This window comes from Hakea prostrata, chromosome 4 (assembly GCF_041222555.1).
Source record: "Hakea prostrata isolate BN-2017 chromosome 4, UWA_Hpros_2, whole genome shotgun sequence".
In the NCBI taxonomy this organism is placed as follows: domain Eukaryota; kingdom Viridiplantae; phylum Streptophyta; class Magnoliopsida; order Proteales; family Proteaceae; genus Hakea; species Hakea prostrata.
Window position 1 is genome coordinate 19,967,935 of NC_142603.1, and position 23,113 is coordinate 19,991,047.

The window sequence follows — 23,113 nt, forward strand, 5'->3', positions numbered from 1 at the left end:
TTTTGCAATGTAGGGTCAACCCTATTTTTGGGAGTAGAAACCAGACAACACTGGGAATGTGTTGATATACTATGGTCTTCTACTTTTTATCTTTTGCATAGAGGTCTTTTACTCAAGAGATGATTAGTTTAACAGTGTGGATTTGCTTTTGGAGGGTGATGGTACATTTAAGTTTGGATCACCTTCCCATCGGGGAAGATCATTGTGTTCCTTTGATGTTTCTCAACCACAAAAAAGAGATGGAGTCATGAGTCGGAGGTAATGATGTGTTTTCTTCTTTATCATGTTTTACCCCCTTTTTTGAGTTTGGATCGTCTCTCTTTGATGAATCTCCTTTGATGGTTTTGACCATAGATTCCCGGGGGTGGGGTGTGGGGGAGGCCACAGGGGATCGTGATGGGTCTTACTTTAATTTCTATGTCTTTTAATTTATGAGCCTCTATATATTGGTGGTTATAAAACAGTTGTTCTTTGTCAGGGGAGATGATCCACACTCCCTTTTGTTTTTTCCTTGGCAACACTGTTTTCTTTACCTAAATTTGTGGTGGTAGGAAGTTAGGGTAAAGTTATCCGCCTAAATGACACAAATAAGACGTGACTGGCCATCAGTAGTTTCTAACTATGGGCGCGGTCGGGCGTGCAACTGATCTACTCTTTTTTTTTTTTTTTTTTTTTTTTTTGGAAAATGAGGTTCATTCGGGCGAGCTTGCGCGCACCACCACTACGTCCTGAAGGCGTTTTTTATATAATTAATATAGGCAGGGCTTCGCCCCTGGCCCCGAGGGGATTCGAACTCTGACCTCCTACGTGGAAGCGTTGGGCTTTGCCAACTGAGCCACCCCTCGGGGTTAACTGATCTACTCTCCCAGAGTGTCCAGGACAAAGCAGATCTCGTTGAGCAGATAAACCATCTCAACCGTACATTGTTGGGCTGTGATTCCTGTGAAGCAAATCACTAAAATCTAACGTCGGTAAATCAACCACGGCTTGCTTCCCGCTCCTCTATTTTTCAAGTTTTGAAAATCGGCAGGAAAAAAACTAAAAACAGACGAGATGGAGAGAGGGAGAGAGGGAGATCTACAGAAGACAAATATGGGGCATCAGAATCGTCATGATCATCACCGTAATCATGAAGCAGTGGATGATTTAGCGAACTTGTTCACCAAAGCTAACCATGACCTAAGCGTTGTTCATCACCGTCTCGAGAAGGAGTTCCAGCAAATCTACCCTGAAAATGTATTCCCTATATTCCCTCTTCTATAGATCTAGTTCTTCACTCTTCTAACCATGCACTGTTTCAGTGTCAGTGATTTCTAGAGTAAATGATGTGATTCATTTCTTCTTTAATTTGATAATCGCAAACGCCATGCCTTTCTCACGTTAAATTTTTTTCCTCCTTTTGGATGTGAATGTTGCAGGCGAATCCGATGAAGCTTGTTTATCGGATAAAGAAGGTACAGGAAGAACTTTCGTCCTTGAAAGAGCACTGCCGTGAGCTACTTGCTGCTAAGCAGGTAACTGATTTTCCCCCCGAAAGAAGACGGGAAAGAGAGAAAAAAGGGGGTTGGGGGCGGAGGGGGGTTTGGGGCTTGGGAGACATCAATACAGAAATAGGAGTGGTGGTAGAACCTTTGGAAAACGAATAAGTATTTTGAGATGCGATCACATGCGATTCATGGAAAAACTGATAAAAATGTGTCATCCGTTGGGGAGTATCTGATAGGATTTTGATAGACCTTCTGAAGTCCAATTAAAGCCATTAGACGCCAAATAGGTTGTCTTCTTAATGGCATACCGTGCCTCTGAATCAGTTTCAGCTGCTTCTGCAGAGCAAATAATTGTGTGGAAACCTTTGCTGCTCTGAAGTTCTTCAAATTTTCACTATTTATTACAAACAACCCCATTTCCACAAACCTCTTTTCCCCCTTACTGAAGCATCCATCAATGTTAACTATATAACAGGACGTCTTGTTAATAAATGGGCTTATTCTACGGTTCCTCCATTTAAGCTTCTTTTACAGTCCTTGAGTGAGGACTTCCTTCTTTATTGCCTGAGCGAATTCAATAAATCCACTTTGCAATATCTATTTTTATTTTTCTTCTTTATTGAAAGGTTATATTTGCAATACACAACTATTTTTCACCTTCAAAGGTGCCAACAGATAAATATACCCACTGCATCCTCGGACATAGAGTCATGCAAAGCATTTACAAAACCAACTTCCGATAATTATTTGTTCACCATACTAGTTCGGAGCCATTCCGGGTATTTCTTGAGTGGCAGCATTCGAAAATAGGTTACATTACTGTTTCCTGGGAATCTTCACATGCAAGACATGAAGGGTTATTGCTACTATCCTCTTCTCAGTAACCTTTTGTTTACTGTAAGAGCTCCAGTGCAGCCTTAATGGCCAACTTTAATTCTTAATATGGACTTTGTGGTTCATTTGATTTGTAATGTCTGCTATCCATGCGCATTTTCTGTCCACAACAGTTCTCCATTTTGACACTAAAGTTGCATCTTTTATTGGTCTCCATAAAAATCAGTCCTACTTATCAGTGACAGAAACATGTATTTTTATTAGGCTTGTTTTTCCCATGGATTTTATTGGGAAGCAGGTAACGGGTGGTTCTGGTTAATGCCTTAACGTTCTTATTTTCTTTTATAATGAGGAATGTTGAGAAGTGTTGTTTGGTTGCAGGATTTGATTGACAAGGCCAGGACAGTTCTAGTTGGGAACAGAAGTTTGCTGCAACGCATGCAAGCTTCCTCTGGCATTCCCATCACCGGTGATTCAGATGATACAGCTTTCTCTAACTTCAATCAGGTCAATTTGATTTATCATAATAACAGATTTTGATCTGTATTTTTCCTAATATTTTCCTACTGTTTTACTCGATTTAATTGATTCATGAGTTCTTTCAGTCAAACATTTGTTTTCTCGGCTACTATGGATTTTAGACTATACTAGCCATCAGTTTTGGTCATCTTGACAATGCTTAATAGTGAAAGAATACCTGTTTTGTTTTTAAGCCCACAATACAAATAAGTAGCCTCTTTGGAAAGGACAAAAAGGGAATAAAAAAAGTGGAAAATCTTGCTCTCCTAAGCATAAACGGCTTGACTACTTTTGTGAAACAGATGAATTTGTATGAGTGCCTTATCGAACCATATGTGAGTGAGTTGTGAAGTACTTCTTCCTGACAATGGTTTTTAACCTCCAGCTTTGTTATTTTGTGAAAAGCCCTGACATTTCATGATGATGAACTAGTCAAAATTTGACATAAAGTAACTTACTGGGTTGCAATTTTCCAAATGGTGCCTAGAGAATTTGCACTATTTGCCAGCAAGCAACCAACATTAAATCCAAATCAAGGTACCAGAAGAAAAAATAATAATAAATACCAAGACAGAAGAGATTGCTGGTATTTTTCTTCACAGTACCTTGCTACATTTTCTGATGCTCTCATGTTATATAGGTGAATCAGATCACGTTTAGAAGGATTTAGCATTCTGGCCCTATTACTGTTTTTAATTTATTTTGTTCTATTTATTTATGATGGTGATATGTTTAGATAGATTTGGCATTCTGGCCCTACTACTGTTTTATTTTATTTATTTATGATGGTGGTATTTTCATGTCTGCCAGAAGGCCCGGGACTGTAATTGTTCCATTTATGCTTAACTCTTCAATTGTGCCCTGTTCTTTTGGTGAAGAGTTTGCTTTTGACTGACCCTTGGTTCTATTGTTTTTAATCTTCAGATCATCGACGAGTGGACTGCACAGCTCAAGTCGAAAGCAGGTAAAGGCATTTAGTGGATTCACCAATCTAATCTTTTCTTGACATCCATTATGATTGCCTTATCATAGGTTTGTAGAGGATTTGGCGACTCTTGGAATGGCAAGTTGGTCCCACAATTGATTGATGTAGATCCTCACAGTTTCTTGAACACCCATTCCAAAGAACACAACTTTCGTGCTGTTCATATTGTCAAATACCGTTTATGGGCATTGAGCTGTATTATCTGTTTCCTGTCTTGGACACACTGTTGACATGCCCTGGCTGTAAACATAGCACATGTGAAGGACCCCTCCGTCAATGGCTTAACTGTGATAGATTTAATTGGTTCTGTTGGCACTTGTCAAAATAGTCCAATTTACTTTGTCACTCATCCATTTCTAGTCTCATGAACACCTCTTTTGAATCCTGAAACTGGGTGAACTGGTCTTGGAAACTAGTACTAGTTTGAAAGGATCGAAGTCTGAGCCTGCACATCTGATACCCAAACAAGACACAGAAGAAGCTAATTTAAAGATAGGAAAATACAAGTTGCATTGTGTATTTCTTCTAGTGCTTTATTAGAAAATTTACTTACTCTGCATGCTGATGTCACAGGAGATGCAACGCAAGACTCAGATGTGGAGGATATCAATCAACTGCTCTTCTCAGCAATAGTTCAGGGCAGTTGAAATAACTTTGAGAAAAGCACATGGAATTCTATCACTTAGATAAGTTTCAGCTTTTAGATCCATGCTGTATGTAGTGGACATAGGTCTGTTTCCCTTCAGAAAGAGCCCAATATGCAATCAAATATCTTGATACTTTTCATGTTCATAATGTCTGTTAATCAGATCCTCTGAATTAATTGGTCGTAGTTCAACTGCTACAGGCAGTGGTGCTGTACAATGTATTCACATTACAAATGTATAGTGTTTGATTTCATAATTCAGTATCTGATTCATCAGATTCATGGCTTAGAGTTTACTCCGATGGGTTCTGGGATCCCACACAACACTGAATTGTTGATGATTATGCTTTCAATTGCTGTCTGGTAGATGAGCATTTAGGTTGCCTTTCTTGAATGTATATATCTACATTTAGATCGCTCTTCTTGAATTTATATCCGAAGGATTATATCTGCATGGAGGACTAAAGGGGTTTGCAAAGCCATTTCGATTAGATGGTCAACCGTTGGGTTTTAATGACAACATTTAAAGGGGGGGGGGGGTTGTTATTGACATAATAGTTTGCAACTTAAGGGAACTTGTTCTTAGTTTAATGAAAGCATGCTTGCTTTGTACTGTTTGTATATAAGATATTGATGATTGAGAATGTTGGAATGATATCATCTTTTTTAGTGTGTCTTTCAATGGACTTATGCGAGGTGAGTTATATCATAGGTATAATTTTTGGTTTGCTTTTTCTTCCTGTGTTTTGACATCATTTTTGAATCTTTTTGGCTCGGAATTGTAATGAATAGTCTTTTTGGAGTCTCGGTCTGTGCAAATGCAACCCAGTGCTTGAGTCAAGCCCATTCGGTTATTGGACAAATGACCTTACTGAATGGTAGTTAGCCCAGATTAAAGTGATGGGCTGTGCAACATCATGATCTTGTAGCTTAGCTACAGCTAGCCCATGCAGTGGCCGACCAATAAAATTGATTTGATAGTGCATTCCACGAATCCTTCAGGTATTCATCATGTATCTTTTGTTCCCTCTTCCACTCCCACCATAGAAAAAGAAGTATGGAGATGACAGTGGACAAGAACCACTGATTGCCTTTAAGGGCTTGAAACACTAATTAAAGGGTTCTTCTTAATGGCTGGTAGATCAAAAAGACACTTGTCACGTATAACAGCAGGTTTCCACTTAAGTGCAGATTACGTGTATGGCAAAACTACAAAGAGAAAAGAGGACAAGATAGAAAGGGTGGCATTAGAAACGTCTTAGTAGTGCGATGAGATCTGTTCCCAATAATGGACACCCTATTACATTATGAGGGTTTATGTCCATGACTCATTCACTGTCCGTCCCTGCTTCTGTTTTTCTTCTTCTTTTTTTCATACGAAGACCATATGCTTTAGAGTAATGCTTCTTTCTTTCTTTCTTTTCTCCCCCAAATTAAAAATCCCTTTAAATATATACAAAAAAAAAAAAATGTTATTGACATGGTTAGATCCTCAATGTCAATCCATTTTGTATGTTCGTGTATCATTATACTAAACATGAATAATTCTCTTATTGAAAGGGAAAGTAAAACCATAACTACCTCTAATTATTTTTATTTAAAATAATTTTATTTAATAAATATAAAATTGAAATGAAATAAAAAGAAAAAAGAACAATTATTTAAAAAACTATTATTATATATTTATTTTTGGTTATTATTTCTTAATATTTTAAAGAAAACTTAAAAAAAAAAAAAAAAAAAAAAAAAAAAAAAAAAAAAAAAAAAAAAAAAAAATAAAGAAAATTATATTTTAATGCTATGGTCACATTTCATTTTTAATGCATGGTATTGATATTGGTGTCAATTAATATTTAAATCAATATAGCATTGGATCAGTTTCAGGGGGATCGATAATGTCCTAATTCCTTGTTTATATCATGCTACTAATGCATCATTTACAAGATATATTTTTTTGGTCTGAAAGAATTGAGAAAGTCTTAGGAGTGAAACTCCTCAAAGGTACAAAGGAATGATTTAAAATGAAAGCCAACCTTAGATATTATGGGTGATAACCATAAAATTCTGGAAAGGTGAAGGTTTGCAACCTTAGATATTAGAAAAATCAGTAAATTGGTTGTATTTTCTGTTGATTTCGAAAGAAAAAACTGCCTGAAGAGCAGAAATGAGGAAAATATCACCAGTGATATTAGTGGCCACTCAATCAAGAGAGGATGGTGAAAGATTAAGAGTTGCAACCACATTTGGAACAAAAAATGCAACCCTGTAGTTTGAAAGAAGTGACTAGGTGGACTGCATCACTCAGGGCTTGACTGCTTCTTTTGTAGCGATAGGCATGGAGAGAGAGCATATGAATTAAGTTAGAATCCCCACTCCAAATGATACAACCTTTGTTTCCTTGTGATGTGGCATTCAACTAAGACTAGAACAGGAGTCATGTTGTTGGGTGATGACATGATCAAATCAGACTGATCGATCTTGAGGTTAAAATGCAACCATTGTGGTTTCCAGCGAAGGGGGAGATTTGAAATTAAGATAGCTCTTTAGTCTTTATCAACATTAACTTTTGCAACAGATGGGGATGCTTTTTGCTTGCTGGATCTCCATAGACAAAAGATATTGGATTCACCATACAAGAACTAATTCTGTCGTTTGGGCTTGTCATGCTTTTGTACTAAAAATTAAAAATCTCCATTATTGAAGAAGATGATGAAAATCATGGTTAGAGTTCCATATTCGCTTCCATAGGTCCCTTCATGGAACATCTAATCGAATGGAATAGAATATTCAATTCAAAATCAGGCCAAACTAATTGGATTAGAGCCATTCAAATGAAATCAAATCGAATTTGAATTAATCAGTTGTAATATTAATAAGATTCAGTTAGGGCCTGTTTGGTTGGTCTGTTTGGTTACATGAGTCTGGAGATTTCAAATATCTAGAGATTTTAAATCTATACATTTCAAATCTATGGAGTTATAATTTATAAAATTAGATGTTTGGTTGTGGAATGAAATCTTTGGATTCATCCTAAAAAACTATTTGATCGACGTGATTTTTGTGAATGTGCAAATGTATAGCTTTTTTGAAATCTCTGGATTTCACCCCTTACCCATAAATCTACAGATTTACGTTTTTAATGTAAAAAGGTGAATCTCTAGATTTCTTGAATCTAGAGATTTTTACAATCAAACGGGTATAATTCTCAGATTCATGAATCTAGAGATTTGAAATCTCTGGATTCATGTAACCAAACAGGCCTATTTGGTTACTTGGGCCTGTTTGGTTACTTGAGTCTGTAGATTTCAAAAATTTAGAGATTTCAAATCTACAGACTTCAAATCTCTAGAGTCATGATTCGTAAAATTAACTGTTTGGTTAGTTTGAATTTTTGGAATGAAATTCTAGATTTATCTTAAAAAAATATTTATTGAATTATGGTTCAAATCTTTAACGCTTTGATAGTATGGGTGAAATCTCTGGATTTCACCTCATACCCATAAATCTACAGATTCACGCTTTGGGCGGGCGGCGGGCACGAGATCAAACAAACAAACAGGAGTTAATTATAAATTAGAGGGTTGGGAAGAACGGCCCCTAAAAACTTGACGCGGAGTTTGTGAGGCAATGTAAGCTTTTAAAGGTCACCCACCCTAAATCCGATCACGATTTTAGTGTAAAATGTGAATCTCGATTTCATGATCTAGGATTTTACCCAAACGGGTATAACCGTTCAGATCTGAGATTTGAAATCTGGATTCATGTAACCAAACAGGCCCTTAGTGTAAAAATGTGAATCTCTAGATTTCATGAATCTAGGGATTCACACAACCAAACAGGTAAAAATCTCCCAATTGTGAATCCAGAGATTTAAAATCTCTGGATTCGCGTAACCAAACAGGCCCTATAAATGAATCCAGAGATTTGAAATCACTGGATTCATGAATCTAAGAATTATTCCCGTTTGGTTGTAAAAATCTCTAGATTCATGAAATCTAGAGATTTATCTTTTTACACTAAAAACTTGAATCTGTAGATTTATGGGTAAAGGGTGAAATCTAAAGATTTCAAAAAAGTTATACATTTGCACATTCACAAAAATCACATCGATCAAATAGTTTTTTAGGATGAATCCACATATTTCATTCTACAACCAAACATTTAATTTTATAAATTATGATTCCATAGATTTGAAATCTCTAGATATTTGAAATCTTCGGACTCATGTAACCAAACAGGCCCTTAAGAAACTAAAACCAAATTTTTTTGCTAAAAGGTCATTCATATAAGGAACAGAAAAAAAATGAAAAATTTATGAATGTATCCATTTCATGTTAAAACAGATCTTCTATTTGTACATCGGGTCCTTTGGAGAGCCCCCTTTTTTTTTAGAAAGATTATCCCTATCTTTGTTTATGTCTTGGGTTGGAACAAATTACTAGTTATTGGTTGATAAAGTTTATATTTTTTATATTTCTTAATTTATACAAGTTCTCAAATACTGAAATTTTCGTATTTGGATGATGTATCAAAATGGCTAGCTGTTTGTGGATCGGAATTCTCTGTTGACTATTTGTAAAATATTCGTTTGATCAAGACACCATTTGGTTGCAAATATGGGGTGAAAATAAGGAAGAAAAAATAAACATGTGAAACCTATTTGTAATGAAATGGGAGAACAAGAATAGAAATAATTTTGTAAAAAAGTTTAAAATGTAGGTCCCATTTGTTGTTTTTCAGTCTTTTCATAAATCACACTTATTTAATCTGGTTTTGAAAAGGAAAAGAGTGAAAAAATGAGTATACTATGTTAGCCCCACTTTCTCATCCCAATGAACCAAACAAGCCAAACTATAAAATTTCATAAAAAAAATTAAGTTTTCAAACATTTTTCCAACCCACTTCAAATTCAATTCAATAAACAACCGATGCTCAAGTGATTTCAAAAACGTTACAGGCCAAACCAATACTTTATGTCCTGGATTGGAAACATGTTTAAACATAGAGTTGTAAGGTGGTAAGACACTTATACAATAGAGGTGGAATCCTCAATGGGCTCTAAGTGTAACTATGATCAAGATAACATTGTATTTTAAATTTAAATTATATATTTTTTAAAAATTTAGAATATATATGATTGTTTAGTATTTTGCATTGCATTTATGAATAATGCTTACCCAACATCTACACTTTTGTTTTTCTTTTTATTGCTCGAGGTCGAGCAATATCTTCAGTTTAGGGGTGTGATAACTCTATGAAATAGAGTTAATTCTAGTAATTTTATACTTGAGATAGCTTGATTCAAGAGTATCTTCTTTTTGTTTTAGTGTTAATTCTCATTAAATTTTGTTTTAGTGAGTCTTAGTGTTTTAAATCTTGTAAATATCTTTTATGTCATTCATGCATGAATTTCTTTTGAATTTTTTTTTGGTAGAAAATTTCTTTTGAATTAATGGATGGAATTGATCAGCCCTCTTTTTTTTTGGTATTATAGGAAAAGAACCATAAAGGATGAGGATATGACATGAAACATAGAAGAGAAACAAAGAAAAAGTCTTCTCAGCTTGCTGTAAAGATGCTGCAGCATTGCAGTAGCAGCATTGTAGTAGCAAGATTTTCCCAGATTTAACACATGTGGCATCACCTAGTGAAATTACTGAAAATGGCTAACTAATTAGACATTCCTCTTGTCATTACGTGAAGGATCTTAGCCTTTGATATCAAAAGGAAAGGTTCTAATCCTACAATCCGCTTTTACCCTATGATTTTGGGCAAAATTTGGGAAAAATAAAGAGGTGGATGAGCAGTAAGAGATGGGAGAAAAGAGAAGAACCAAAGACGGAGAGGGAGTTGGTGCTTGAGGAAGAGCTGCTGGAGATAGGGAGCTGGGGCATTGTGGAAGCATTCTCCTAGTTTTCTATTTGGTTTTTTAGTTCTTACTTCTTCATAGTCTAGCTGAACTCTGTTAATGGCTGCATTTATTTATCTCTATTTGAACTTTAATATGAGCTAATTTCTTATTTTATTGGGATGATCAGAGTATCCGAACCTGTGATTTGAGATGTGATTATCTAGTTTGTTGTAGCCCTGCTGTAGCACAATTTATTATCAATGTATTCAACATGTATGTTTTTGAGTAATTTCGTTTATCGATTGACCATCCGTGAGTGAATGCTGTGGTTTTAGTTAATTGGAAAGTTAATTAGAGCAAGATCAATGCTGAATAGCATGAGTTAGCTTGATCCTTATGTGGGTTTAGCTAATTAGTGGGTAGGGTAGAAATATTCACCTATCTAACATAACCAACAATTGAAACTCGGGCATAATTCGCATCCTCAGTTCAATTCTCCATAGGAATATGAGGGTTTTGAAATAGGATGTTACTACATATGTGGATTGGAAGATACTCATGTGCAATTGTGTTCTAGGTTCTTTGATATGCTTTGTGTTGCAGCGTTGTTGTAGCATTCATAACCCAAATTCAGGGGCGGGAAATTGATTCCCAACATTCATACCACTTATTATAGTTTTTTCTATTGCGTACTCTCCATTTAGGATTTCTAGTTTAATTCACCTATCCTTTGTTTATTTAGTTCATTAATCACAAAGTAATTTTGTTAGTTTTGATTAAATTAGTCTTCCTTTTATATTGAGAGTTAAAGATAAAATTCTTTGTAGGATTGACACACTACTTACTATCTACTACTTGATTGCAACACGTGCACTTGTATAGCATATTTAGACACAACCAAACAAGTTTTTGTTTTGAGATCCTTATGAGATCCTTACGTTTGATTTAATTATTTAATTATATTAATACATTGATTGCTTATTGCTCATGATTATACTATTTTGTGGAATAGTTGGATTGTTTGAGACTTGATCTTCGGGGATGTGGAGCACACTTCTAGGTAATCGGGTAATAGGGTACCGGCTAAGGGAATGTGACAGATGAATCACCCACCATACCCAGTAGCACACCAAGTTCGTTGACAACTTTATGCCTAAAAAACTAAACTTGTTTATGCCATGACCCTATCTCAAAGTTTAAAATTGTTATCCCTAACCATGAACCCTGGCAGGACAAACAAAGTCAAGTCCCACCCTGATTGTTCTTGATTGGGTCAGATCAGGACATGTTAGACTTGCCTTGTCCTTGTCCTTTTCCTTGGCCCTTACAGATCTGATAAAAAAATATCTTCGGTAAATTGAAAATTAGATGGACAATTAGACAATGGAACTTCCAAAATCCTAGCTATTATTAAATTTAATACAAGACTCAAAGAAAAAGATATAATTCCCTAAATATTAGTATTGCTTATGTGTTAAATCCAACATAATAGTATCTCAACTAGATGTGCAACAGAAAAATAAACTTCCATAATTTAACTCGGTGCTAAATCTAAATCATACGATATAAAATAAATAAATAAATAAACAAAAACAATATAACTTCCAATCTACCACTTACTATCCATGTCACTATAAAATCTGATATCAATAATATCTCAACTAGATGTACCTAAAAAAACACATAAAGCTTCCATAATCCAACCTGTTGTTAAATTTGAATCATTTGATATAGAAAAGTAAACTAAAGAAGCTATTGTACTTCCAAGCTACTAATAATATGATGACAAAAATCACCAAATAATTGAAGAATTGGAGTCGTGGGGTTGAAACAAATCAGGATCAAAATCAAAGCTTGAATCAAGGTTAATATAAGGGTAAATATTATTGTCAAATTAATTGAAATAAAGGTTGAGATTAGAGACAAAATCAAGGTCGGTATTTCCTTTGAACTCAAGCAAAAATCAAAATCAGAATTAGGGCCAGAGTTAGAGACAGGTAGCATAGAACAAAGACTAAATCCAAGCCTTGGGTTCCGACCCGCCATTAGGGTCAAAATCTTGAGCCCAACCTCTGTTATGGGCTCAGCGCGTGATAGGACCAAGGTAGGATTTTTCGGCGATGTTTAGCCATTTCAGAAAGAGGCAGCACGAGAAGTCCCTTCAATACGATATATGCCATATATCGGCAAAAAATGGGTCAGCAATCGCTGATTCTTCGATTTCTTGCCTTTTTTTTTTTTGTCAAACAAATTCTTTGGCGATTTTTTGTCATATGTATACGAAATTAGGCCGAAGTAAGGTTGATTGATCAAAACGCATTAAGTATGGTAAGGTTGATTGAAAATTTGAAATGCATGATAAAAAACTATTAAGATTTATTAAAATTATAATTGAAAACCAAAGGTAATGTTGATTGAAATTATAATTGAAAACAAAGATACAATTGAAATTATGTAAGGTTGTTATAATTGTAAACAAAGATATATGATATTATAAAGTAAGGTTCACTAAATCTATAAATTTATAATCAGAAGTCAAATCATAAGTTGATATTTGTATCTCCTTCTATTATAATTACTATTTATTAAAAAAAAAATCAGACCGAAACCTAGCAAGTGTGGCCAAGGAATTTTCCCTTGTTTAATAAAAAGAATAAAACATTAAAAACGTTTTAAAAAAAATTAAATAAAAGTAAAAACGGAAGGAAGACCAAGTTTTTTCTTTCACATCTGCTAAAGAGGAAGATGAAGTTTCTTCCACAAGAATCAGTCGGACCTTTTCTGTTAAGATATTATTGCCAATTAAATAATAGGTATTATTTTCAAATCAGTCGTTAAAAACCAAGAATAAGTAACAGACGACGGTTTGATAAATAGGCTAACCTGAGTTGGTTCGTATTCAGTATTCACATTAGGAAAAAAGAAATAAAGAAAAAGTCGACTTTGTATAACAAGTTACAGGCGACAGCAGAAACAACTGAGGAAACTAACATTCGAATTAAGAAGTGCTTGTGTAGGATAAACCGGGTCACGTACTACACCTCTATAAATACCACCTCGTTCAGGCTTTTCTTCACATCAATTCGAACGTTTCTGAATCCTCTACAGAAGTCTATAGCTTCTATTCCTGTCTATTTGTGTTTTGTTTCCTTTCTGTTACTTGAGGATGGAAGCTGCTGGGGAGAAAAAATATGCTCTACTGATGGCTGCTAGCGACTCAGAGTATGTGAAGAAAGTATATGGTGGGTACTTCAATGTGTTTCTGAATGCATTTGCTGACGAAGGGGAAACATGGGATATGTTCAGTGTTGTGGATGGAGTGTTCCCTGACTTGGATGATCTTGATAAGTATCATGGTTTTGTAATCAGTGGTAGTCCTTTTGATGCTTATGGAAATGACTCATGGATCTTGAAGCTTTGCTCTCTGCTGCGTAGACTGGACTCCATGGGGAAGAAGGTGCTGGGGATATGCTTTGGCCATCAGGTACTCTTTTGTATAGGTTTTTCTTACTGAGCTACTTCTTTTACTTTCTCGTAGAGTTCACCTCTTCCTTGTCTTGGCTTTTACATCTTGGTGTGTTTCATTGACTAGGTCTTATGCCGAGCACTGGGTGGTAAGGTTGACAGAGCTTGTGGTGGATGGGACCTTGGGTTAAGGGAAGTCAACATGGTAGGGGAATTACCGCCCTGTAGCATCTTTGATGGCCTACAGGAGATTCCATCCACGCTCACCATTATTGAGTGTCACCAAGATGAGGTACCTAGCCTTGCTCACCTTCTGTTCTTCCCCCCCCCCCCCCCCCCAAATCTCAATTGTGCGTGTGTGCACAGCTCCAAATATTCTAAGGTGTAGGCCTTGATTCTTGACCTTTGACTACTTATTAGGTCCAAGGGTCAAGTCGTCAATATATAATTGACCAACTCTAGAACTGCTGGTTTACCAGAATAAATAAATAAAAATCAGCAACTCTACTTCTAAAACACCAAATATTATCAAAAATGAAAGTGTTAGACGGCATAGACTAATCATAAGGCTGGACACAAAGAGTGTAAAGGGGTGTTTTCTAGGGGAGAGGAAATACTGAGAACTACACATAGTATGGATTTTTCATACATTTATTTTTCTGCATCCAAGTTCATTCGGCTTAGTTTACATGCACCTCAGCCTACATCCTTAAGGTAGTTTCTTTGTCCCTAGCCTCAAGGGGATTCAAACTCTTGACTTCACATTTCTTGTTTAAAACTCAATACAATTGCTTGACTTCCTATTCTTATGGGTTTAATTTATTATCTCATTTCATATCAATCTGCAAGTCGTATAGTTACTAACAAGATTTAACTCAATGGTACAGGTAAGAGAGGTTCCATTGGGTGCCAAAGTGATTGCATTCTCCAACCAGACTGGAGTGGAAATGTTTGTTCTAGACCACCACATATTAGGCATTCAAGGCCATCCAGAGTACACCAAAGACATATTATGTAATATAATTGATCGTCTTACTAACAACTACTCCATAAAGGTAAATAAACACTTATTTTATGCTACTTCATTAGCATGATTCATTCCCTTTTGAAGGAGAAACTTACTTATTTGATTTTTCTACAGAAAGAATTTGCTGAACATGTGAAATCAAGATTGGAGCTTGCAGAACCAGATAGGAAGTTCTGGTTAAAGATATGCAAGAACTTTCTGAAGGGAGGACAAGCTTTTTGTGCTTAGTTTGATTTACTCTTCCTCTATATTCAAACTAAAAAGATGTTGTAATAAGTTTTTTACATAATCTTTTTAGGAAAAAAATAAATTTCTAAAATGAAGACCTCCTTCATTTCCTGTAAAATGGAAAGTTAATTAGAGAAGATAAGTTATTTGTAGAGTGAAGATCTCCTTCATTCACTGTAATAAAAGAAACTTGTTGATATGTACTTGCTTTATTTGATGAGAATCTAGTTCATTTGGTGCTTGAAGAAACCTCATAATATCAATCCAGATCTAGCTAAAGGGTATATGGATATGTGATAATGATTAGTTTTGTCAAACGTGTGATGGTGATTGGCTACCCCATACACCCGTCCACCACTGGTGATCGTGATTGCACTTATGCTGCAATCCATTTTCAACAGAAGCCAAACCTCTATTACCTTGTACAGTTGACCCAACAGTGTTTGCAATTCCATAGCTTGTAAACAACTCAAAGATTAATGATATAGATTGTCTCTTAATTATGAATAAGAAAAACCAATTATACCATAGTTTGTAACACCAAATAGCCTTCTTTAGGGGCTTTGTATGTTTCTACAATGCACCATCGTGATGTGGCATTCAACTAAGACTAGAACAGGAGTCATGTTGTTGGATGATGACATGATCAAATCAGACTGATCGATCTTGAGGTTAAAATGCAACCATTGTGGTTTCCAGCGAAGGGGGAGATTTGAAAGATAGCTCTATAGTCTTTATCAACATTAACTTTTGCAACAGATGGGGGATGCTTTTTGCTTGCTGGATCTCCATAGACAAAAGATATTGGATTCACCATACAAGTTCTGTCGTTTGGGCTTGTCATGCTTTTGTACTAAAAATTAAAAATCTCCATTATTGAAGAAGATGATGAAAATCATGGTTAGAGTTCCATATTCGCTTCCATAGGTCCTTTCATGGAACATCTAATCGAATGGAATAGCAAATTCAATTCAAAATCAGGCCAAACTAATTGGATTAGACCCAGTAATATTAATAAGATTCAGTTAAGAAGCTAAAACCAATTTTTTTCGCTAAAGGTCATTCATATATGGAATAGGAAAACAATGAAAATTTCACGGATATATCCATTTCATGTTAAAACAGATTCTTTATTTGTACATCGGATCCTTTAGAGAGCCTTTTTTTTTTTAGAAAGATAATCCCTATCTTTGTTTGTGTCTTGCGTTGGAACAAATTACTATAATTCGTCCCTACCTACGGATCAGTCGAGATTTTTCACAAATTTTACGAACATAAACTCTTTCGGGTATTTTTTGAAAGGATACAATTGCTTGGAATTTGACCAATTGAGATATCCGGAAATAATAATTCCACTGTTTCCACCAAGAGCCTATAAGCTAAAACCATTAATTTTAACAAAAAATTATTAAAATAATCAAATTGGTTTGAACTATTTTATTTTATTTTTTATTTAGAAAAAGTGATTAGGGTAATACCATATTAGGACTGATTTGTAAACATATATCCAAGTGTACACAGTCTCAGTTATCATTATTCTTAAATCGTTATCCATAAAACCATGTTTTTGGTTGGTGATCCCAAATTATAAAAAATTTATTCCAGTATTGGCAAATTTCAAACAGCTTAGAAGCAAGGCGATTCTGTAATTTATGAATCTAGTTTCTCAATCCTAAAGTTTGAGTGTCAATCTTGTCAATGTTCAAATGGGGGCCACCCTCTCATGGATGGGTGTGGGGGTAGCACTATACGCTACCCTAAGGAGTGTTGAGTCATGGATTCACATCCTTTGTAATTCCTTTCTTTACAATTCCAATCAAAGGATTGTGCCATGTGGCATTTAAGTAATTCAATGGTTATCCAATTTAAACTAAATTTGAATTGTATTTAAACTCTAGTTTGTTGGATAACCTTTGGATAACTTAAATGCTACTTGGCACAATTCTATGAAGGGAATTACAGGGAAAAGGAATTTCAGAGGATGTGGATCCTTGAGTCACACTCCTAATTTATAGTAAGTTATATTTGCATCCTCTCCATCATTTGGACTCTATCTTCTTCTTTGCCCGGCTGAGGTGCTTGATAAAGTACGTCAATGGTAAATGCCAACTAGAACAGTCTATTTTAATTTCCAATGGATTGAATGCAAGAAACTAGATTGATTAAAAAACCTTGTTCACTACTAAGAAAATTAAGCAAATTTTATTTTATTTTATTGAAATTGGTCAATCATTAAAGACTAGCATATAGTAATTGCATATTACTAGATTCCGTGGTAGGTGAAAGGTATTTATAGTGAAATCTGATGCTTAGTGGTGGTTGGATCATCTAACGTGTCCCGGATCTCCTCTGGAGATGAAATGTAGGAGTATGATTGTTTTGACGAGTCTAGGCCTAATATTGATGTGTCCGGTGGAGTTGATGTTGACATGTCCTACTTGCTCACCCAACAACTCGGTTGGAACCCCGCCTCAGGTGGCCTCAAAGTGATACTTCGGTACTCTTAGCGGATCAATAAGTAAAACTTGGTTTTCTACCAGGTCTAGACTTGAGTCTTTCCGCAGTCTAGGGTTTGGCCAAATTTGGCATAACATTTTTTACATTTGATAATGTTTGACAATACTTGAAAATCGCCTGCTCTTTGATAAATTCTTGGAACTCCCTCACCCCAAAATTAAAACCTTACTAAAACCCCCTCCATATTTAACACCATTAATGTTAAAATGTGATTTTACATTTTTACCTCAATTGATAAGATTATTTTAAAATCTTGCACAAAATGACTATTTTGATGTCATTTCATTCACTTCTTTTCTTTTCCGGGTTCCAAGTTGAGAGTCAAAGCTGTTTCCCCTTGTCTAGTTGGACTAAGGCCGGACAATATCAGCAAAGAGAAATTTTCATATTTAAATTGTTTGGCAACATTCTGAATTTTATTTTTATTTAAAATAAAAAAACCAAAACCATAAGAACTTTGTCCATATGGATTATGATGAGAATTTCATTATCTTCATTTGTGTAAGTTTACTTAAAGTTCTATAAGTAAGATGAGGGTAAAATAGTCAATACACATTCTTTTATAACAACCAACTTTTTCTTTCTTTTCTCACTTGTTTACTATCATTTTTAACAATTTTTTATCTTGACACCAAACTTATTTTCCATTTCATAATTTATTTTCAATAAAATTCACCAAACCATTTTTCATTCTTGACCAAAAATGAATTCTTGTACTTATTTATTTTAAATAGGCATAATAGAGAATGAGAATTGATACCAAAAAGAGCCTAAAGAATGCGAGTTTTTTTTTGTTTTTTTTTTAATTAATTAATTAATTTTTTAATCATATGCATAAATTTTTTAAAACCCCTTTTTTATTTTTATTTTTAGTATTAGAGAGGAATGAACTGATGACGAGCAATAGAATTAGGTCTTGCAAAAGGGCAAGAGATGGGTGGCCGTGTCGGGATTTAAACGCATGTTAAGTTGCAACTGAGCGGCAACTTTTGTGGGGCAGAATTGAACATGAAGTTGCTTTGGGCGATTGCAACAATGGCAGGATGGTTGCAATGGGAATTGGAAAGAGTTCGAGCAGACAATGACACTGGGAGAAAGAAAAAAATAAAAATATACCTAGTAGAGGAGAGGGTTGTTCTTGATTGTCTTTCAAAGTGTTTCTCTTGGTGATGCTCTTTCAATGGTATTCATTAGTATTGATGGGCAGCGGTGATGGCTGATTGTGACATTTGGCAAAAGGGGTCGTGAGTGCATGTAAGAGATGAGGGTTACGAATTGAAGGTGGTATAGTTTTTTAAATAAAAATTGAAGTAGTGGGCATTATGGCCATTTTACCTCATTTGGGGGTAATACGAATTATAAAAAATTAATATAAATTTTAATGGTCTTATAGACACAATTACTAATGGTTAAAATGTGGAGAAGATTTTTGTAAGATTTGATTTTGAGAGAGGTCCAGTCACTTTCCATGAAAACAAAAGGGCTCATGTAAAAGATTCTTTACTCTTTCGAAGAATTCCTTGTTTAGATATAACATTTTTAGTTCTTTTCATTCCATAATTGTCTCATAAAAAATAAAATAAAAAATAAAAAAAAATAAAAAAAAAGGAGAAGAAGAAGAAAGGAAAAAGTTTATATATGGTTGGTTGTCCACTCCTGTAGGAACTTGAATTATCTCCCCCTGAGAAAACTCTTGCAAATCTTACTCCAGGACTTTCTATCCGGTTCATCAATCTCCATTCTTGATTTCGCATCCTCTGCAAATTCTTTCTGTGTTGTTCCAGTCATTGTTAGATATATATAAATAACCATTTTAAATGTTTTTCTTTGAAGAAGTGAACCGAAATTGATGATGTGAACTCTTACTTCTATGTCATTGTTGTTCGCAAGCCGATCTATGATATTACATAATATGTCTTTGGTGTATTCAGGGTCGCCTTGGATGCCTAATATATGTTCTCCAATTGCAAACATCTCTACTCCTGTTTGCTCTGAGAATGCTATCACTTCAGCTCCAAAAGGTACTTCCCATACCTGTTTCACATTTGAACAGTGCTGTCAGGATAGGTGAAAACTAATCACTTAGAGAGAGAGACCTCATCTTGATGGCATTCAATGATGGTAAGGGAAGGTGGGATTTCCTCAAGACCACCAAAAGAGCTAGAAAGAGGCAAGTCTTCAACAATCCTGATTTTCCTCAATCCAAGATCCCATCCACCATAAGCTTTCCCAACCTTGCCACCCAATGATCTGCACAGCACCTACATGACAAACAAAATAGAGAAACCCATGAGCAGATGAACTATTAGGAGAAAAGAAATGAAGAGAACCCAACTCGTGAAACCAAGCCAAACCCAGTTTTGAAGCTAAACCCTTCATGTACCTGGTGTCCAAAGCATATGCCAAGCACTTTCTTTTCCATGGCATCCAGTGTTTGCAAAAGAAAGCAAAGCTTCAAGATCCATAGCTCATTTCCATAAGCATCACAAGGACTACCACTGATGACAAAACCATGGTACTTGTAAAGATCATCCATTTCAGGAAACTCCCCATCAACAACCCTAAACAAATCCCATTGCTCTCCTTCTTCTGCAAATGCTTTAAGAAATGCATTGAAGTACCCACCATACACTTTCTGCACATAATCAGAATCCATTACTGCCATTAACATACAATACCTCTTCTGATCTCCAGAAACCATCTTCAAGATAATAGAGAGAAACAAAAGAATATTGATAGAAGACTAGGGGAAGACAGTAGGAGTTAATAAGAACCCCAGTTGAAGGGAATCTGAAGGTTGAAGAGTTGAGAGTGAGAAGGGTGTTGAGGGAGAAGCAGCTATTTGTGGTGGTGTTAGAACTTGAATGCTGCAGCACCTGTTGCCTACAGTCGAGACTGAGATTTTGATCTCAACCATCCATTTCACAAGTGGGTAAAATGCAAAATGGACGGTCAATATCAAAATCTCGACTGTGAGCAACACTGATTTGTGCATTTAATGCATATCATGAAGAAACCGTTTGTAGTGAGGGATCGATAGAGGGATGGAGCTTCAATTGCGCATACATCACTGAGCTGCGTACGATGAAGATGGAATGGATGGTTGAGGGAGAAATTGTGACCACCCAATTTACGGAAGATGCAGCTATAGGTGATAAGCATGCATTTACCATTATTTATTTGATTTAATTCCCCATACTTATTTAATTGAAGAGAGCTAATTGAGTATTTTTGTGTATTTTTTAGGAATAAAGTGATTTTGGATATTAGAGATAATATGGAGTAAAGTTGGCAAACATATTAGATATTGGTGGATTTTAAATCATGGCATTCAATCTTGCTGCTCAAGAAATCATGAAAAGTGAGATCTTAGCCAAATTGGAAATATGTGGAGGTCTAAGGAACAAAATTGGTAATAAATCTGAAAATCAGGTAAACAGACCTACCTTTAGTATTTTGGGCATATCTCTCTCGTATGAGCTTGGATTTCGGTGATTCAAGATGCTATAGAACGATATTGAAAATATCTACAACTTTTCAGTTTTGAGTTTTTCCAAAATCCGAAAGAATAAAGGTAAAATTGACGGGTAAAGAGAAGGGATTCATTGTGTGCGGGAGACATAAAAGAGAAGCCAGCCACAGAGAAGAAGGGAAGACGGCGAATGCAGCTCTCATCTCTCATTGCTGAAGAAGAAGACAACAACTCTCTCTCTCTCTCCCTCTCCCTATGTTTAATCTTTATTTTTCTTATGAACTTTGTGATAATGAGTAGCTAGTTCATTTTCTTTGGGATGTAGATGAACCATGCTTATTTCATTAATTTGATTGTTCTATATTTTCTAGTTGATGGTGTTTGAGTTTGGCCAAAGATGTTCTATAGCTTAGCAAACTAAGCGTGCCAAGTTTCTGCGAAGGACGATAGTCTTGCGAAGATAGGGCATATCTAGGAAGACCATCCCTAATTTACTTTGAAGTGTAGAGTTATATCGGTTAGGGAAAAGCATTGGGGATTCAAAATCCCAAAGATCTTCGCATATTCATAGTTAACGTTTTTGCATTAATTAGTAGATTTAGTTTAAATTTAGTTTTGTTGAATTCAATCTTAGTGACTTAGCCTTTTAGTTCCCCATAGTTCGACCCCATACTTTCTACGTGCTAGATTAGTATAGGATTTTATTTTTGATTGGTTAGCGACATGATCAAATTTTGGCGCCGTTGCCGGGGAACCAAAGCACGGTTATTAGGATTGATTTTTGTCAATTAGGCATAATTTTTAGTGTAATTTTAGTGTTTTTAATTTTTAATTTTTCTTTGCTTATTTAATTAATCTCTTTTTCTTTTGTTTTGTAGGTAACTGCAAGAGTAGCGATCCGATAATTAGTTTAGGTTGTTATATTTTCTTTCTTAGATATAATTGTATTTAGGACTTTTCAATTGTAATATTTGCATTAGATTGGGTTGTTTAGGTTAATTTTTAAAAATCCTTGTCCCTCAGATCCCACATGTGTAACTTTTGTTAGAAAGATCACGTGGATTGTGCTTCAGGTACGTCCTAAACTCTCCCTTTTGCTATAGTTATTTTCTTTGATTTTTTTTTCTTTTCTTCTTTTGTGTGTATGCATGGTCATCGGTCCCTCAACCTTGAGTTGACTCCACTTGACTTAGAGTTAGAAGAGACTTTGGCCAACCTTAGCAGGCAAAGAACCATGGCAAACTATGAGCCTCCAATGAGGCCCTTGAGTGAGCATTTCATTCCTACGATATATACTCCGGTTTCTTGTATTAAGTTGCCTGACATAGATGCGGCTCAATATGAGATCAAATCTAGTGTGATTCAAATGCTACCATATTTTTATGGACTTAACAATGAAGAGCCTTATAAGCACTTAGATGAGTTTTTAGAGGTGTCCTCCATGGTTAAAATTCAAAACCTCTCAGTTGATGCTTTAAGGTTACTTTTTTCCCAATTCTCCCTTAAAGATAAAGCTAAACATTGGCTTCATTTTTTGGACAATGTTAAAATTTCCACTTGGGTAGAAATGCAATAGGAGTTCCTTAAAAAGTTTTTCCCCATTGGCCGTACCAATAGCATTAGGAGAGCGATAATGAGTTTCTCCCAACAAGAAGGAGAACAATTTCATGAGGCTTGGGAAAGACTAAAAGAATTACTTAAGAAAGTGCCCCCATCATGCTATTCTTAAATGGCAATTGGTTCAATGCTTTTATGATGGCCTTAGAGACCAACATAGGCAAATGGTTGATTCTTCTTGTGGTGGGACTTTCATGCACAAGAATGAGAATGAAGCATGTGAACTTTTTGAGACCTTTAGTGAAAACTCCCAACACCATGCTTCAGCAACTAGGACTGAGATTCCATCCATTGGGCAACCAAAGATGAGTGGTCTCTATGAGATCAATCCTACCATTGAGATGAGCACTAAGGTTGACTTGCTATCTAAGAAATTGAATTATCTCTTGTCATTAGGACAACAAACCCCATCTCCACTTTCTACAAGTTGCTCTCCACCTAATTAGATTGAAGCATGTGCTTTAT

General features: G+C 35.5%; 3 protein-coding genes and 1 non-coding gene across 4 annotated transcripts; 2 read left to right on the top strand and 2 right to left on the bottom strand.

Annotated features, from left to right (window-relative positions):
- Positions 1-775: 775 nt before the first annotated feature.
- LOC149018381 (spindle/kinetochore-associated protein) lies at positions 776-4,913 on the top strand. Its single transcript, XM_089152672.1, has 5 exons — positions 776-1,236; positions 1,419-1,514; positions 2,703-2,828; positions 3,765-3,804; positions 4,399-4,913. The coding sequence occupies exons 1-5, from the start codon at positions 1,054-1,056 to the stop codon at positions 4,470-4,472; spliced, it is 519 nt and encodes a 172-aa protein (XP_089008798.1). The 5' UTR covers positions 776-1,053; the 3' UTR covers positions 4,473-4,913.
- An 8,503-nt stretch (positions 4,914-13,416) lies between these two features.
- On the top strand, positions 13,417-15,149 carry LOC149018382 (gamma-glutamyl peptidase 5-like). Its single transcript, XM_089154342.1, has 4 exons — positions 13,417-13,806; positions 13,915-14,079; positions 14,675-14,842; positions 14,929-15,149. The coding sequence occupies exons 1-4, from the start codon at positions 13,489-13,491 to the stop codon at positions 15,040-15,042; spliced, it is 765 nt and encodes a 254-aa protein (XP_089010468.1). The 5' UTR covers positions 13,417-13,488; the 3' UTR covers positions 15,043-15,149.
- Positions 15,150-19,230: 4,081 nt separating this feature from the next.
- LOC149018383 (gamma-glutamyl peptidase 3-like) lies at positions 19,231-20,260 on the bottom strand. Its single transcript, XM_089154343.1, has 4 exons — positions 19,943-20,260; positions 19,656-19,820; positions 19,426-19,593; positions 19,231-19,329 (listed from the first exon to the last, which is right to left on the bottom strand). Exons 1-4 carry the CDS (start codon positions 20,258-20,260, stop codon positions 19,231-19,233), a joined length of 750 nt encoding a protein of 249 aa, XP_089010469.1.
- Positions 20,261-22,646: 2,386 nt separating this feature from the next.
- Positions 22,647-22,754, bottom strand: LOC149018384 (small nucleolar RNA R71). Its single transcript, XR_016173243.1, has one exon. It is a non-coding gene; the product is annotated as a small nucleolar RNA R71 (small nucleolar RNA).
- Between the last annotated feature and the right edge of the window lie 359 nt (positions 22,755-23,113).

Bases quoted from the DNA above. Each gene is read 5' to 3' on its own strand.
- LOC149018382 (XM_089154342.1), top strand. From the start codon at position 13,489: ATGGAAGCTGCTGGGGAGAAAAAATATGCTCTACTGATGGCTGCTAGC. The intron at 13,807-13,914 runs GTACTCTTTTGT...TTCATTGACTAG, and splicing joins GGATATGCTTTGGCCATCAG to GTCTTATGCCGAGCACTGGG. The intron at 14,080-14,674 runs GTACCTAGCCTT...TCAATGGTACAG, and splicing joins TTGAGTGTCACCAAGATGAG to GTAAGAGAGGTTCCATTGGG.
- LOC149018383 (XM_089154343.1), bottom strand. From the start codon at position 20,260: ATGGTTTCTGGAGATCAGAAGAGGTATTGTATGTTAATGGCAGTAATG. The intron at 19,821-19,942 runs GTACATGAAGGG...TTTGTCATGTAG, and splicing joins GCATATGCTTTGGACACCAG to GTGCTGTGCAGATCATTGGG. The intron at 19,594-19,655 runs GTCTCTCTCTCT...AATGTGAAACAG, and splicing joins TTGAATGCCATCAAGATGAG to GTATGGGAAGTACCTTTTGG.
- LOC149018381 (XM_089152672.1), top strand. From the start codon at position 1,054: ATGGAGAGAGGGAGAGAGGGAGATCTACAGAAGACAAATATGGGGCAT. The intron at 1,515-2,702 runs GTAACTGATTTT...GTTTGGTTGCAG, and splicing joins AGCTACTTGCTGCTAAGCAG to GATTTGATTGACAAGGCCAG. The intron at 2,829-3,764 runs GTCAATTTGATT...TTTAATCTTCAG, and splicing joins CTTTCTCTAACTTCAATCAG to ATCATCGACGAGTGGACTGC.